Here is a 15,263-nt window from a genome sequence, read left to right as displayed (position 1 = left end):
CAGGAATCAAGACTCTCAAGTATTTTGCCTAGTCACATTGCTAGTGATAGGAACCAACCCTAGATCTAGAACACCATCCAATCTGTTCTTTCCATTCCTCTTTCCGACTATGTCCAAATCCTGCCATTGTAGGATAACTGGTGATTCTATTCAACAAATACTGAGATGCCTATATATGCTAAGGGTTAGTTGCTCAGTCGTGCCCGACTTTTTGCGACCCCATGGACTGCAGCCCACCAGGCTCCTCTGTCCATGTGATTTTCCAGGCAAGAATGCTAGAGTGAGTTGCCATTTCCTTCTCCAGGTGATCTTCACGACCCAGGGATCCAACCCAGGTCTCCTGAACTGCAAGCAGATTCTTTACCGACTGAGCTACAAAGGAAGCCCTATGTATGCTAGGCACTAATAAGTTCTGGGGATACAGCAGTGAGCCAGTCAAAAATGTCATGCTCCTCACATTCTGGAGATAGTCAATTGCAAATAAGCAGCATATCACAAAACAGTGGCAGACATAGGAGACACCTACAGCAGGGAAGAGAGGAAGGGTATGCCCGAGATTATAGACAGTGTGGACCCTATATAGTGATATTTGAGCCAAGATCTGACAGGTGAAGAGAGCCATCACCCAGTTATCCACAGGGTAGCAGGAACAGAAAACCTCCAGTGCTTGGCACATCCCAGGAACCTCAAGGAGGCCAGGGTAGTGGGAACAGAATGAGCAAGAGTCAGTGGCAGAAAAGTAGATCAGAGAAATACGGTGTGGGTAGAGGCAGGAGGGGACACTAAATCAGACCTAGGGCTTTTTAGCACAATTTTAAGTACTGATTTAAAAATCTAGGTGGGAAGTCACTTTGGTAGATTTTGTGCTAAGCGGTTTGCTTTTTCTTGAAAAGATTCCTCATCCTCGGGCTACTGCTGACGAGACTAAAAGGAGAGTGAAGGCAGAGAATCCAGTTAAGGCTGGCATGGTATCCAGGTGAGAAATGAGCGCCACAGTGGAAGAGGTGAGTTACTCAATTTTCTAATGTTTTGAAGGGAAAATCAACAAGATTTGATAATTGGACATTGGGTTTGACATCAGGCACTTGCCATTGGAGATTAAGAAAGAACAGAGCAAGAAGGAAGAGATGCTCTGGAGTCTCAAGAAATTGTTAAATGCTGCTTATGGGATAATGAATACCTACTAGTTAATAGCTCTGGAGTTACTGGTGATCTCGACAGTTCTGGTGTAGGAATGAAGAACGGGAATAGAGAACAGGAAGAAAAGGAGTCGGCAAAATGAAGACAACCTGTCTTGCTGTATATAAACGAATACCAAAGTTGGGTATGATGTGGAATCTTCGACACGTAACTATTACGTGTAACTATTTGTACACTGATACCAAAGCGTTGTCCTTCATACAAGGAACATACAAATACTGTCATTCCGTAGTGTGGCAGATTGTAAAATGCCGTTTTTTTTTTAACTCGCAAGACGGGAATATTACTCTTTAGATATTTGTTCTTGAAGCATCAGGGTGGGGAGGTATGAAAGTACCCTCTGGCAAACGATGGCACACCAGGTTGAACTCTGGGACTTTTTGGCCCAATTCTCTAGCTGAATTGGGAAATTCTGGTTGTCAATGAAGCCAAGACTCACTGAATACTTTGCCAAGTTTCCCCCTTGGGGAGGGTTGAGTAGAGGCACCAGGAATGCCATTTTTATCTACAGCCTAGTAAAGTCAGCTTCTTGATACCCAACTTAAGAAATTAAAACTATCTACCAGAAACCATCAATGTTATAAAACTTCAATCAAGTTTGCTAGAATACAGTGAAGAGCTAGCTGAAGTTAAGAGTAAGGAGCCAGTTTTAATGGTTACTGTAGGGTTTTAAGAACTTCCTGGGAGGTAAAATCAGTGTGAATGCATTCACCATGCATTTCAGTATGATGATGTCGGCAAGTTCAAGTTTTGTTGCTATGCATGTAATGCTATGCATTAGTAATGTCCTTCCCAATTCAGACTTCTCAGCACTGTCCTTGATTACAGGAAGTACATATTGGTTACTTCCAGTAACCTGAAATAAAGAGGAACAACCACCTTGAATTTCCTGATCAAAATTATGTATGTCTATGTATTTAAAGTTCCTAAATAAAGACCTATCTCAAAAGCTGTCACTTCTTCATATATTTGTATGCACTACTTCAAAGTCTAGTCAAAGCTATGGTTTTTCCAGTAGTCATGTATGGATGTGAGAGTTGGACTATAAAGAAGGCTGAGTGCCGAAGCATCGATGCTTTTGAACGGTGGTGTTGGAGAAAAAGTAAATCAGTCCTGAATATTCATTGGAAGGACTGATGCTGAAGCTGAAACTCCAATACTTTGGCCACCTGATGCAAGGAACTGACTCCTTGGAAAAGACCCTGATGCTGGGAAAGATTGAAGGCAGAAGGGAATGACAGGATGAGATGGCTGGATGGCATCACTGACTCGATGGACATAAGTCTGAGCAAGCTCTGGGACTTGGTGATTGACAGGGAAGCCTGGCGTGCTCGAGTCCACAGGGTCGCAGAGTTGGACATGACTGAACAACTGAACTGAAAGTCACACAACTATATCAAGTATCACAATGTTTATTGATAGATACAAGTATATAAAATCAGGGCATGAACATGACTTGATAAATTAAGTAGACTTAATTTCAATACTATAATAAGAGGGACCAATTCAAATTCTCACCATTTGTTTCACACCCACAAAGACCACTTCAAGGGCATTTACGATCTCTCAAAACTGATCAGTTTTGTGCAAGTAAACCATGTTTCTTTTAAAAAGACTTGTGCACTTGCCCAGGCTCAAGGATATTAAAATCTAGCACATAAAGCCCATTACTAGAGGTAGAAATACAGGCAATATACTATTACGGCAACAACCATCAATTACAGTTAAGAATTTTTCTGTAACAACCAAATGGATAATCAAATATTGCAACAACTCAAGTATTACTGAGCAAAGTGCATTTCTACAGTATTCAGTGTTGCTATTCAGTTTTCTAACTTAAAACAGCCTATGATAACTGGCAGCAAAGAAGGTCCTTGCAATAGACTGCCTCTGCTTGAGAACTTATGATGTAATTATTGCATGCTGCTAATATACTATCTAAACATTAAAGATACTCCTAAAATATTTGATGGTAGACTATGATTAAGACATTACACTACAAAAAAACCTTATGCAGAAGGAAATCCTAACTGACGTGCTTCTGCTTTTAAATATTGTGAAAACATTACAGAGGAATGAATTTTCGCAGTGGTTAGGTCAAATGCAGTTACATCATAGCAACAGTATGTTTTGCACAATTTAAGGCTTTGGCTGGTTCTTTTAGTCGGCTTCTTCCTCTGATTCTTCTTCTTCAGCAGTTTCTAGCCAGGTTAGCCACTGATTCACCTGTAATTTGTAATTTAACAAAATAAGTAGTACTTAGAAAATACAGTATAGCAGTATCCCCAATCAACCAACCGACCCAAGAACAAAAGTTTCAGACAGTACCACACATCTTATAATTACAAGCAGTGTTTCCCTGATGGCTCAGGGGTAAAGAACTGCCTGTCAATGTAGAAGCAGTTTTGATCCCTGGGTAGAGAAGATCTCCTGGGGGAGAAAATGGCAACCCGCTTCAGTAATCCTGCCTGGAGAATTCCATGGCCAGAGGAGTCTGGTAGGCTACAGTCCATGGGGTCACAAAGAGTCAGACACAACTAAACGGTAAACAATTAACACAAGCTGTTTACGGCCAGTTAACTCGGGTGTCAATTCTTTTAACACCACTCCCATCACACTTTCGAATTGTTTTAATATGGGACAGTGGCTCATCCCAAACTTAAGTGTTAGCGATGTTGGGGAGAGAGAAGGGGGACAAAGAAGATCCCAGAAGAGTACTTTCTAGTCCCACCCAGAACTTTAGGACCAGGTTCCCCAAGGACAAGACTAAGGACAAACACTGTCACGGTGATCTTTCTGAAGTTAGCTTAAGAACCTCAGGAGTGAAGAATATTACAGATTAGCATTTCTCAAAGCCTGGCCCCTGGGAAAAGTAGTATGAGAATATCCTGAGTTGTATACCACACACAGACCTAAGGCACAATGTCTACAATCAGACCTGAAACTTCCTTTGAAAATTACTTTCCAGGTGATTGATGTATGCTGTGGAATCCCCCCGACATTAAAAATTTCCCTCAGGGCTAGACTTCACTTTGTAAGTTAGAAAATCAGTATGCAATATTAACAGAGCTATTTTTGCTTATATTTCACTTTAAAAGCTTCATTAAAGTAATACCAAGTAAAATGGAAAAAGCACAACAAATTTCTCTAAGATTTACCTGGAACAAAGCCTTGCCTTTCCCTGGAAACTCTTGGGTTATATCTTCTTTCCAAGCCAAGAAAGCTTCTTCTTCAATAATTTCCATGTCATAGAAGTGAACAAAAAAGCGGAGTAACATGCCTGGAAGACAAAATGTAACACCATTATTTAGTGTGTTTAAGAACTGCTCATCCAATTGCTGTAATTATGATTCTAGTCCTCTCACCTTTTGGGAAGTTGCTGTTGTAGCAGTGCACCTGAAGAGCATAGAGGGCACTAACTTGTAGATCAACATGATCATGAAGGAATTTCTGCATTACTGGCTTGAAGGAAAGAAGCAGTTGTTTTTCCTGCTCTAACTGTTCTTTGGAAGGAGCAGAGGAAGAATCTGTTTCATCACTGGGTGGGTTTACTTCACTAGAAATGTACTGTAAGAAGCTGCACAGAAAAAGATCTTGTTACAACCTCCAAATGAGAAATTTCTAATTCAAGAAACATAATTCTCAATCCCTTGCCTTGTAGACTTTCTTCCTAGTAAACTAAACACAGGCTAACTGTTTTCGATGTAGAAAAGCCCAACTTTTGTTATCTTACCTAGTCATTAAGATGTTCACAAATCCTTTATCTACGTGAAGTTTGGGAGAGATGTTATCTTTAATCCATTTATATATGGTTTGAGGGGATGGATCCAACTTTATTTGCTTTAACAGTTCCTTCTCCAATTTGAGAAGTGGGAATAAGAAACTCAGTCCCTTTCCTTCCAAGATCTCCAACATGCGGTCCTTATTTTGATCAATTTCTGAAAAGACAAAGCCGTTCTCATCATCAGGTAATTCATTTTACTCATTCGGTCTATTAAAACTGTCTTACAATTTCCCAAAGGCACAAGATTTATGTAAAATAATAAAAGAACTGAACAAAGGAAACTTTGTAATTGGACCAAATGAAAATAGTTACATCATCATAACGTTTTTATAAAGGTGAAGTCTATCTGTGGTAATGCTTCTTGTTATCTGGACAGGATAATCACACTGACCTATATAAATTCAAAGTATTAACTATATAAATTCAAAGTACTAAGGACTTTTAGATCTAATATTAAAGACAAAAATCCCCAGCATTCTCTTACCTGGGAGCATTTTCTGCATATTGACCTTGCTTTGTTGGAAAAGCTCTGTTAACCATTCTCGATCTTGTAATTTAGCTAACTGCTGAAGACAAAGTAAGAAGAGAGGAAAATGGGTGCCACTTTCCAGTGGTTGAGCTAGTTCTGAAATGCTCACCAGCTCCGAAATGATAGCACGAGCTGCAAACTGTGCTAAATATGATTTCACCAAGGGGATATCAACCTCCAGTTTTGGGCACTGGTCCAATACATTCAGGAAAGCCTGAAAAGGATATAGTACACAGTCAGTTCATAGCCAGTTCAAATTTGAAGAGTTCTTATACAATCAGAAAGTGTTCTACCTGCATGAAGTTGTCACTTGTGGCTATCCCTTCCTGTTTGAGTAAACTGATCAAAGAACTTGCTTTTTCTTTATCTTCATCACTTCTATCCAGTGACAGTATGATTACTTTGCTTAACATCTCAGGAAGGAAGTGTTTAGGAGCTCTCATCTCTCTTACACCATTGACAGCTTCATTTGCATTCCCACTATTCAGGTATTCAGTTACAACAGTTTCCTGAAAAGAATCAAGTCCAAATATCTTTAGTTTTCCTACCTCAAATACACTCTCATGAGTTAAACAATCAGATTATTTGAGACTTACCGTTAGTTTAAGCAGTTCTTCCTTTGATGGTGGTGGCTTTTTACTGGTCTTGGCAGGCTTTTCCTGGATAAGTGGCGGATTAGTTTTGAGACCAAGCTGAGGTGTCTAAAAGAACAGTAAAATGATTAAGTAGAAATGTTTAGTAACTTTTTAATAGTTAAAAAAAAGTGCTTATGAAGTTGAGAGAAAACATTAAAAAGCAGTCTTCAGATATCTTCAAAAGGTACTGGAACGATTGAAAATGTCATACTACATACACCCCATACCTGTCCCAGAGGTGGCGTTTGAGTGCGTGGTGGTTGTGCACTAGGAGGAATCATCGTTATCTGAGGCTGAAGCTTTGGCACTTGATTTTTATTCATTAGGAAAGACTGAGCAGGCCTCAAGCTAATCTAGAATCGAAAACAAAGCAAAACAGATATTCAAGTTAACAAGCGGCAAACTAACATTAATTGCAATGCTGCAACGTCCTGAAGTTAATTCAGCATATACAAACATGATAGTACCTATGGCAGAAATCTAAGTTAAATAACTAAAAATGTTACTATTATGATATTTAATTTATAGGAAGAAGCTAAAGATCTGATCCAAACAAAAATACAACATGGCTATAAATCTTGTATTTATACCACAACTCTCCAAGGATTAGCATCACTAAAACATGAAAATAAAAACCAGGAAATTTGATTATTAGAGCTTAGAAAACGTTTTATCTTGAGTCATTCCATTTGCAGGGAAGTCACAATCAAAATCTTGACAACCATTTTCCTTACTCTAACTGAAGACTTGCCCTCATATCTCATAATCTTCGCTCATAGGACGCTGGACATTCAAAGAAAGAAATAGTAGTACAGAAGAGAGAGAAAGAAGGTAAAGATAGAGAATTCCAGCATTAAGTCCTCTTAATAACGCGTCTTTTTTATAATCATCGGGCAAGAGATTTCTGAATTGACAAACTATGGTATATAAATAATATAGGCAAATGTACCTCATCTGCATTAAGCTGTCCTTTCTTAGAAAACCGAGGTGGCATATCCTTCGACTGTCCTTGCAGCTGGGATAAGAGTCCCTGACTCTGGTTATGGTAGAGCTGGCTTAGCCCCTATTTCAGAAAGAGAGAAAGAAAGTCTAGATAAAAAGGGGTCCACAAATTATGGTAATCAAGTACCAAAGTGATGAGGCCAAGCCACAAGAAAGCTTAAATGCATCTGCCCAGAGAAAGTAAAAGATGAAAACAGAAGAGTAAAATTCTAACCTAACTGTCAAATAAAGTGATGTGATTTTACTAATACTTTACTAATCTTAACAATATATTTCACCCAGTTTGAAATAACTTTGTCACAGATATAAATTTGGTTTAGAAAAACATTGTTTTTAGGTTTTCTAAACCTAAAATATTTACACTTTAAAAAAAACAAAACTAACCTTATGTATTCTAAAATTTAATTACTTGTTGCCTAAACATCCTTGAATGTATTCTTACCTGGCTTTTCATAAACTTGCCTCCCATTTCTCCAAACTGCGACTGTGTGGGAGGCATGATGTGTCCCCCATGGCCATTGAAGAGCTGATTTGAACGATGGCGCCCCATGGTGGGTGAAAATCTATCCTGGATAACTCCCGGACCAGTACCAATTCCGCTTCCTTAAAATACAGACATGAAGAACTCCTTTTACTATTAAAACTGTTAAGCTCATTATTTAATGCAGCGAAACCATCTTTTATTCAAAATCACCTGGCATTTGTCCAAACATATCAGCAAGTCCTCCAAGTGGGTCCCTATCCATTTTCATCCTGGGTGGCATAAACGGTCCCTCCAGAAAGAAGTCACTTCTCATCCCTTGAGCCATAGGAGCAGGAATAAACACTCCTAGATCCTTCAGAAATAAAGTGAATAAACGCTTACTTCTAGACACTATTTTATATAAAGTAAAAATTCTTACAGCAGGAAAATCGAAAATACTTCTCTGGATAAGAGTGCCATTGATGTATTCTCTATCAACAATTTGTTCTCAAAAGAGAATACAAGACACCAAAAACATTAAGCTCTATTGGTAAGATAAGGCAGTCTCAAAAAGATATGTTAATAGGGTTTTTGTGCCATTATAAACATAAAACCCACTTAATGATAAAAAAGCAAAGCAAAACTTACTTTTACTGCATCTTGACGGATTTGATTGATCGTCTTTGGTCCATTGTCAAGAAAAGCTTTGCGAGGAACCCAATGGTGTTCTCGCAACTCGACGGTATCCTTTAATATAAAAAGTTTTTAATAACTATTATTTCAATACTCCTAAACAGAGTCAACTTACCAACACATCTAGAGAAAACAGTTTTACCTGCAGCAGGAAACGAATCCTCGCCGGCAATTCCTTACTTAACATCAAGGAGCACATTCGGGCAAAGTACTGATCCATTAAGGACTGAAAGAGAAAAATAAAAATGTATACTATTTAAGACTTCTAGATATTATCAAAGTTAATGACTAGAGGCAATCCTCTATATTATCAAAGTAAGCTGTTTCATTTTAATACAATCATTGACAAACTATTTACACTGTTTCTGTCAGCAACACACATACCTTGGCTCGTTCATGGTCTAACCTAGGTCCCACTGTCCTCATTATCTGACAGAGGCACTCCAAATCCTCTCCCATATCTTTGAGTTGGACTCTCTTCTTTTTTTCCAAAAGCTACCAAAAGAAATAAATGTCATGTTGTTTATGAATTCTTGGTTTAGATGTAGCACTTTTCCATAAGTTTCCACTAATTCTTATAGTTCCTAGTGTCTAGCGTACTATTCTTATCTGGTTTCTGTTCAAGAAATTTCTCCAAATTGAGCAATTTAAACCTAAGTAGGGAATCAGTTCTATCTCTATCTTGCAAAATACACTGCATACTTCCATATTTACAACATTTAAATAGCAGTTTTGCCAACAATCTAAAATACTTAACTAGCATACCAAGTCTCAGATGGCAAAGTTGTAATTGACTCATTTCTCCCGAAATTGATGTACATGGTGATTAATGAAACCTTAAATTCAGAATCATTACTTACTGTTTTGATGCACTTATGAAGGATAGATTCATGAATAAGATCAAGCTTTCCAAGTTCTCCAATGAATTTGATATTCCCCAACATCTTGATCTTGGCAATAGCTCTCTGTTCCTCCTCCTCAGGGAGGAGGGGATTTTCACGCTTATCATAGACTAAAGAGAAGAAAGAATAAAATCAACATTCAAAATTAAGTTGAACATATACAGTACTGTTTATTAGTCACTCTGTCATGTCCTACTCTTTGTGACTGCACAGACTATAGCCCGCCAGGCTTCTCTGTCCATGGAATTCTCCAGGCAAGAATACTAGAGTGGGTTGCCATTCCCTTCTCCAGGGGAATCTTCCCGACCCAGGAATCGAATCCAGGTCTTCTGCATTGCAGACAGATTCTTTACCATCTGAGCCACCAGGGAAGCCCTACACAGTACTACTATTTAACAAATTCTCACCATCAACATTTCTGGTTCGGTTTTCAAATTCATCTTGTAATTTGGAAATTAGGAGGCGTCTGAATGTCTATAAGAAATAAAAGACATTTGTCAGGGTTTGCTAATAAAACCTTTCAAATCAACTTAAAATAAGCAAGCACACACGACCACTTACTGTGCTTTGCTTCTGTCCTGGTTGACCCTCTGCTGCTGGGCCATCAAAGTTTGGTGCATCTTCTGCCAATCGCAGACATAGCTGAGCATACAGTGAGCTATACTTTGGCTCTTCTAGGGCTTTGTCCACAATCTACAGAAAATATGCCATTAAAAAAAAATTAAATGACAACTTTTGAAAAAAACTTTCTTTATAACTTAATACTTCCTTTAGTCTTAAGGATCTTGAATCACACAACAAATTTCTGACAAATTCCCTGTACAAATGCCTCATTGGTAACTTGGATATAAGCACATCCCTTTTGTAAGGCTTCTTACATGAACTTAAGATGAGGCATGTAAAGTGCCCAGCACACAGGCTGGAAAAATGTAAGCACTTAAATGTTAGCTATTACAGTGTACCAAAAAAGTCTAATTACATATATCTCATACTAGTAAAACCCGCTCCCCTTTGAGGAGTTGAAATTACCTTGGAAAAATGGAATCACCATAAAACTAACTTATTTCCAAAACATGGTATTTTTCACAAAAGGAAAAACAAAGCAACCCCCAGCCCCCAAGAGCCTGATAACCCAATTAACCCAAGCATAGTACATACCATTTCAAATTGACCTCCTAAGTCTGATACCATCATAATTATATACATACACTTAATTCACATCTCAGTTTTAGAAGCAACAATGAAGTGTATAAATACAAAAGCAAACAACAAAAAAACCACTCAAAACCCAACCTGGGTTAAAATATTTCCCTCGTCCTTTCAGTTAAGCCAACATTTAACTTACCAGCAGTATGACCCCTTTAAGGATGAGTTTAGACTCTACACCCACATTGAGGAGCTCAAGGCATAGCTTGTCAAACTTCTCAGGAGTAAGCTTATTTAATATGCTACGAAAAAGGAATCAGACTAGGTATGAACAACATACGAAATTATCGAGTTAAAAAATAGCCTTTCAATTTTGCTTTTTTCTCTTTCATCACTTTCCCCTTTAACATCAAAACATTTTTCTTACCCATCTAACCAAAGCAATGTTGAAATAAACCTATTTAAGACATACCTATCTAACTGGTGGGGGTTCCCAGCTACTGGACAAGAAAATCTCATTCTCAAAACCCAGATCAAGAGCCTCGCTCCTTAATATCGAGGCTAGATACAGGAGCTCAACTGTTATATTTTGGCATCACTGGCTTACACACCAGGTACAGGATATGTCAGCACAGTAGGCTTCTGCATTTTAACCTAATGACCGAAAGCAACTAACTGAGCCCCAAACACTGATGTGCCGATTTTCAGCTTAAAACGGTCAACACTGGCATTCACTTACGAGTATGAACATTGCCTTCAAGTAATATAGCATACACACAAGAGAAGCAGTTAATCCATTCTCCCCCTCCTTGTAAAAGACAAAACAGACCTAATAAACTTACCCTCTTACTTTCCTGAAGATTGCATCATGTCGTTCTTTTTCATTTGCGGAGTTGTTTGCTGCGGAGTTGTCATCTCGTCTAGTGCTTCGTGCAGGAATCCATTTCTGAGCGTTTTGCCCTGGGGTTTTCCCCAGGAACTCGCTATAAAAATTATTAAGAGAATTAAAATAAGAACTTGAGCACAGCATCCAGTCACGTATCAAATATCATACAGATCAAAAATCCTTCTAAATAGAAAAAACAGTTTAGGTTTTCTCAACTCCCTTACAACTAAGCAACTCTCAATCAGTGCATCAGAATAACCTGAAGAACTTGTTAAAAAGACTCCCAGGCCCACCCTAGTTTCTGCCGTAGTGGCTCAGGGGTAAGGCCTGACTAAGTCACATCTCTAGTAAGCTCACAAGTGATGCCAGTGATGCTGGTCCAGGATCCACATCGTGAAAACCAACATTTTCTAATGTCTCATGACCATGTTATACACTTACAGATTTATTATTATAATTTCGTATGAACATTTGAAGAAATAACATCAGTGAAAATAATCCAAAGAATAAGAGAAAAAACGAGCCGTTTGAGAGCCTCAACTCTTATTAGATGATTTGGCTAAAGAATAATCAAAAACTGATAGTCTATATTTAGAATATGTAGCAGAAATCAAGCCCATTAAGATTAGGATTCCTGATGTCTTATTAACTATATGTTGTAACGTTAGACCATTAATCTCAATCTGTTATATAAGTCACTCTACTGTTTACTATACCTGTTGCCAGCAGTCTTGGGATAGTGCTGAGGTGCACCCCTACTTCCTCCTCCGCCCGAAGAAGCACTATTTAAAAAAAAAAAAAACTTTTATTTTTTTTTTAAAAAAGTACATCCCCAGGTATGTTTCACTTAAAACAGAGACAGGATCTCTTTAATTATTCTGCATTACAGTAAGTACATCACAGATGAAGACTGAACTTAAGCCCAATGGAAAGTCAAGTAATTATTTTTCAGATAGCAAACAGAAAACAGTGGAAATTTTAGGGCTTTAAAGAAATGTACATGCACATTATAAATTAATCCTGCAGCACAATTAAGTCAGAACTATTTGGTGTGGTTATTCTTTCGGTCCCAATAATTGCCAAAACAAAATCTACACATACCTGAAACGAGAAGCACCCCCTTCTGCGATCGCACTCTCCACTTTGGCGGCTTGACAACGAAGAATCTTCAAAAGAATAATATTAATGGATGGGGTGGGGAGGGAAGAGGATGGGAGAAATGAAAAACCTAGAATGAGAAAGAGTACCAAAATTAGTCACCGCTAACATACAAATCTGTAAACCCTCCTTCAGTCACAATGTATTTCAGCCTGACACTGCAGTTGATTGAACTTACACTGCATTGCAGGTCTTGTAAGACTAAAACAGAACGTACTCAAAACACAAATGAACAGTACAATTTTGTTGTCCACTTGGAAATTCACTTGTGTTCAAGGACGCAGAGAAGTGCCTACATACAGATAAAATCAAATCTCGTGAAAAAGCCATATTCTGCCTTCTTTACAGCTGACCACGGAAATCAATAGTGGAAAAATCTGTTAACAAACGGGCACACTATGTGAAAACGTTATAATAGATTTTACTGCCTCAACGACGAGCAACACTGAGTAAGGGGTAACTGAAGACGGCTTTTCCCACTGTCCACCCCTTAACTGGGCGCAGAGGGCCTGAGGGGAGACATGAGGCGCACAGCGGCTGACACCAGGCAGGCGGAAGACCAGGGCCACAACATGGCAGCAGCAGGAACCTCCGCCCCGTTTTCCCCTCCCTGGGAACAAAAGAGCAGTGGATTCCTCCCACCCAGGTCCGAGTTAGGGAAGTGCTTCCTACAGCCTCCTAGCGAAGCAGCCGGGGGCAAGCCTCGGGGAGGAGCGGAGGCCGCCCCCGCGGCCGGGCGCCCGGCTCTTTGTTCTCGGGCAGAAAGGCGGCCTCCTTCCCACCCACCGTCGCCTCCAGCGGCCCCCTCCCACCCATAAATCCCCGAAGGACCGACAGCCACCTCGCCGTTCCCTGCCCAATCGACAAAAGCTCAGAAACCCTCATTTCCCTCCATTCTCCCGTCGCAGGCGGGGCTCGCCGGGCAGGCCCTTCGCTCCCCCACCAAAGGCAGCCCCACCGCTCCCCGCCGGCCCCGACCCCACACACTTCCTCCCCGCCGGAGGCCGGGCTCCGGGACTCCTCCGCCTCGGCTGGTCCCGCGCCAACGGCTGGGCCCCCCCTCCCCAGCCGGCCCGCGTCCCTCCCCGCCGCGCGCGCCGCCCGGCCACGCTCTCTCCACGTCCGAGCACACCCGCGCCTTGGCCCGTCCCGGCCCGGGCCCCAGAGAGGACGGCCGCCGACAGCCACGAAGACAGCCGTAGACCGCTAGGGCTGCCGACTTCCTCCTACTCCGTAAGCGACGAAAAGGGAGAACAAAGACAAGGAATTTCCAGGTGCCAGAAGCCCGAAGGAAACACTAGAAAAGCGTCGCCCCGCCCGGCTCCGCCTGCGGCCGCCATTTTGTACCGCTCGGGAAGAAGCGGCCAGGAACGGCGGCCATTTTAGAGCGCTCCACTTGGCGGCAGCGGCGGCGGTAGCTCCACTCACCTTCACCGAGAACTCAGCAGCTGCCACCGCAGCTGCCTCCTCAGGATCCGGTCGTCGGGGACGGGGAAGGGAGGGGGAAGGGGAACGGAAAACAAAAAAGGGGGAGGGAAGGGGGAGGAAGGAGTTGGAACCGGCTTGAAACAGCTCAGAAGAGTCGCTGCTGCAGCCACCACCCGATACTCGCCGTCACCTCCATAGAGCTCCGACTCGCTGCTGGCGCTGAGGCGTGTCTGAAGCCGAACTTATCACTCTAGGGCAGCCGAACCCACCAGAGCCGCCCCGAATGGCTCCTTCGCCACCCAATCAGCGGCCTGGCTGCTGTCTTCCGCCAATCGGCACAGGGCGACGGGGAGGAGCCACAGGGCCAAGCTCGGTTGCGGCGCAGCCCCGCCGCAGTGCGCAAAGCCATATTCGCGAAGGCTCTGATACCAAGCCAGTGGCGTAAGGGGAACTGGGGACGGTGGAGATGCGGCTCGCTTGCGTAAAGTCGTAGAATCCTCTGAGTCTGCGTTGGTGTGGCTGCCTCGTCTTCCTCCTGTCTCTTTGTTCCCGGGGTCCGTATCCCGTGTTCGAGATATGCAGCCCTCAGCTCCTCCACCTTGTTTTCTCACCAGGAATGTGGGAAGGAAACTCGCCTTTCCACCCGGCCCGATTCCCGTCCTTGGCGTGTGCGAGCACTGATTTTCCTGGCGCCCCCGGGAAGCCGAGATTGCCCCTCGCAGGCTGAGCCTCCCTGGGACTGGCCTGCAGTGCTAATGCCTGGCGCCCCCGGGGCGCAGCGCTGGGAATCTTTGGTCTTCAGGTGCTCGGCTTCGCCTTCGGGTCGGGAAGCCCTGAGTGTAGGGTTCAGGAGACTGGACGGTGCACCTCAGTGCGTTAAGAAAGCTTTCTTCAGCTCCCTATTTATTCCATCCCCTACTGAGTGAATGAGAAAAGGATGAAAGGAAGGGGTTTATCGTCTTCGTACCTCACTGGGGAAAGCTTTTCCCAAAGGAATGTCCGTCCAACAGTCACGGAAGAAGACCCAGAATATACCAGAATTCTTTAGAAGTAGTGTTTGCGGAGCGCGGGCGTCTGGAGGATTTTAATTGCCAGCTCCTGATTTGTTTTTTAAAGCACGTTGAAGACTGTATTTTCCATTTTATATAAGGTCCACTCTAACAAATAGGATTAGGCTTTTCAAAGGCGTCAGGCTGAACTATTTATACTTCTCAGCTAATGTTTTAAGGGAGAGGAAGGGTAAAATGAAGTGTTCCATCGTATGCGACATTTTAGCTATACAAAAATGGAGTCATGTTTCCATATACTTAACAGAAATGCCCCCATTTTCATTTTGGATTTTGTTCTTCATACAATGTGTAATCTAAAGAGAGAAACCATATATATATATATATATATATATATATATATACATATATATATATTTTTTAAACAGGG

General features: G+C 41.6%; 1 protein-coding gene and 1 non-coding gene across 15 annotated transcripts; both read right to left on the bottom strand.

The window, feature by feature from the left end:
* Positions 1-2,596: 2,596 nt before the first annotated feature.
* EIF4G2 (eukaryotic translation initiation factor 4 gamma 2) lies at positions 2,597-13,829 on the bottom strand. Of its 14 annotated transcripts, none has more exons than XM_081545272.1 (23): positions 13,746-13,829; positions 12,577-12,690; positions 12,342-12,468; positions 11,957-12,022; positions 11,197-11,337; positions 10,554-10,656; positions 9,770-9,901; positions 9,616-9,682; positions 9,167-9,318; positions 8,691-8,801; positions 8,449-8,532; positions 8,262-8,360; positions 7,845-7,986; positions 7,593-7,753; positions 7,098-7,211; positions 6,376-6,501; positions 6,110-6,214; positions 5,807-6,022; positions 5,469-5,727; positions 4,934-5,138; positions 4,566-4,777; positions 4,359-4,480; positions 2,597-3,426 (listed from the first exon to the last, which is right to left on the bottom strand). In XM_081545272.1, the coding sequence occupies exons 2-23, from the start codon at positions 12,581-12,583 to the stop codon at positions 3,361-3,363; spliced, it is 2,817 nt and encodes a 938-aa protein (XP_081401398.1). In that variant the 5' UTR covers positions 12,584-12,690; positions 13,746-13,829; the 3' UTR covers positions 2,597-3,360. The 14 variants fall into 14 exon arrangements, with proteins under 14 accessions (XP_081401398.1, XP_081401393.1, XP_081401396.1 ...); XM_081545267.1 differs by having other exon boundaries at positions 12,577-12,775; positions 13,531-13,756; XM_081545270.1 differs by having other exon boundaries at positions 13,531-13,750.
* Positions 6,896-7,045, bottom strand: LOC145528096 (small nucleolar RNA SNORD97). Its single transcript, XR_014070165.1, has one exon. It is a non-coding gene; the product is annotated as a small nucleolar RNA SNORD97 (small nucleolar RNA).
* Positions 13,830-15,263: the final 1,434 nt, after the last annotated feature.

The sequence above is a fragment of the Giraffa tippelskirchi genome, chromosome 11, assembly GCF_054371585.1.
Source record: "Giraffa tippelskirchi isolate mGirTip1 chromosome 11, T2T-mGirTip1v1.2.pri, whole genome shotgun sequence".
Lineage (NCBI taxonomy): Eukaryota > Metazoa > Chordata > Mammalia > Artiodactyla > Giraffidae > Giraffa > Giraffa tippelskirchi.
The sequence above is the reverse complement of the archived record's forward strand: the minus strand, read 5'-3'. Positions and strand labels throughout refer to the sequence as shown.

What these genes read in the sequence shown, in the direction of transcription:
- EIF4G2 (XM_081545272.1), bottom strand. An exon ending in GGATTCGTTTCCTGCTGCAG is followed by an intron (nt 8,361 to 8,448) that starts GTAAAACTGTTT and finishes TTTATATTAAAG; the next exon opens with GATACCGTCGAGTTGCGAGA. An exon ending in TATGCAGAAAATGCTCCCAG is followed by an intron (nt 5,139 to 5,468) that starts GTAAGAGAATGC and finishes TTGTCTTTTCAG; the next exon opens with AAATTGATCAAAATAAGGAC.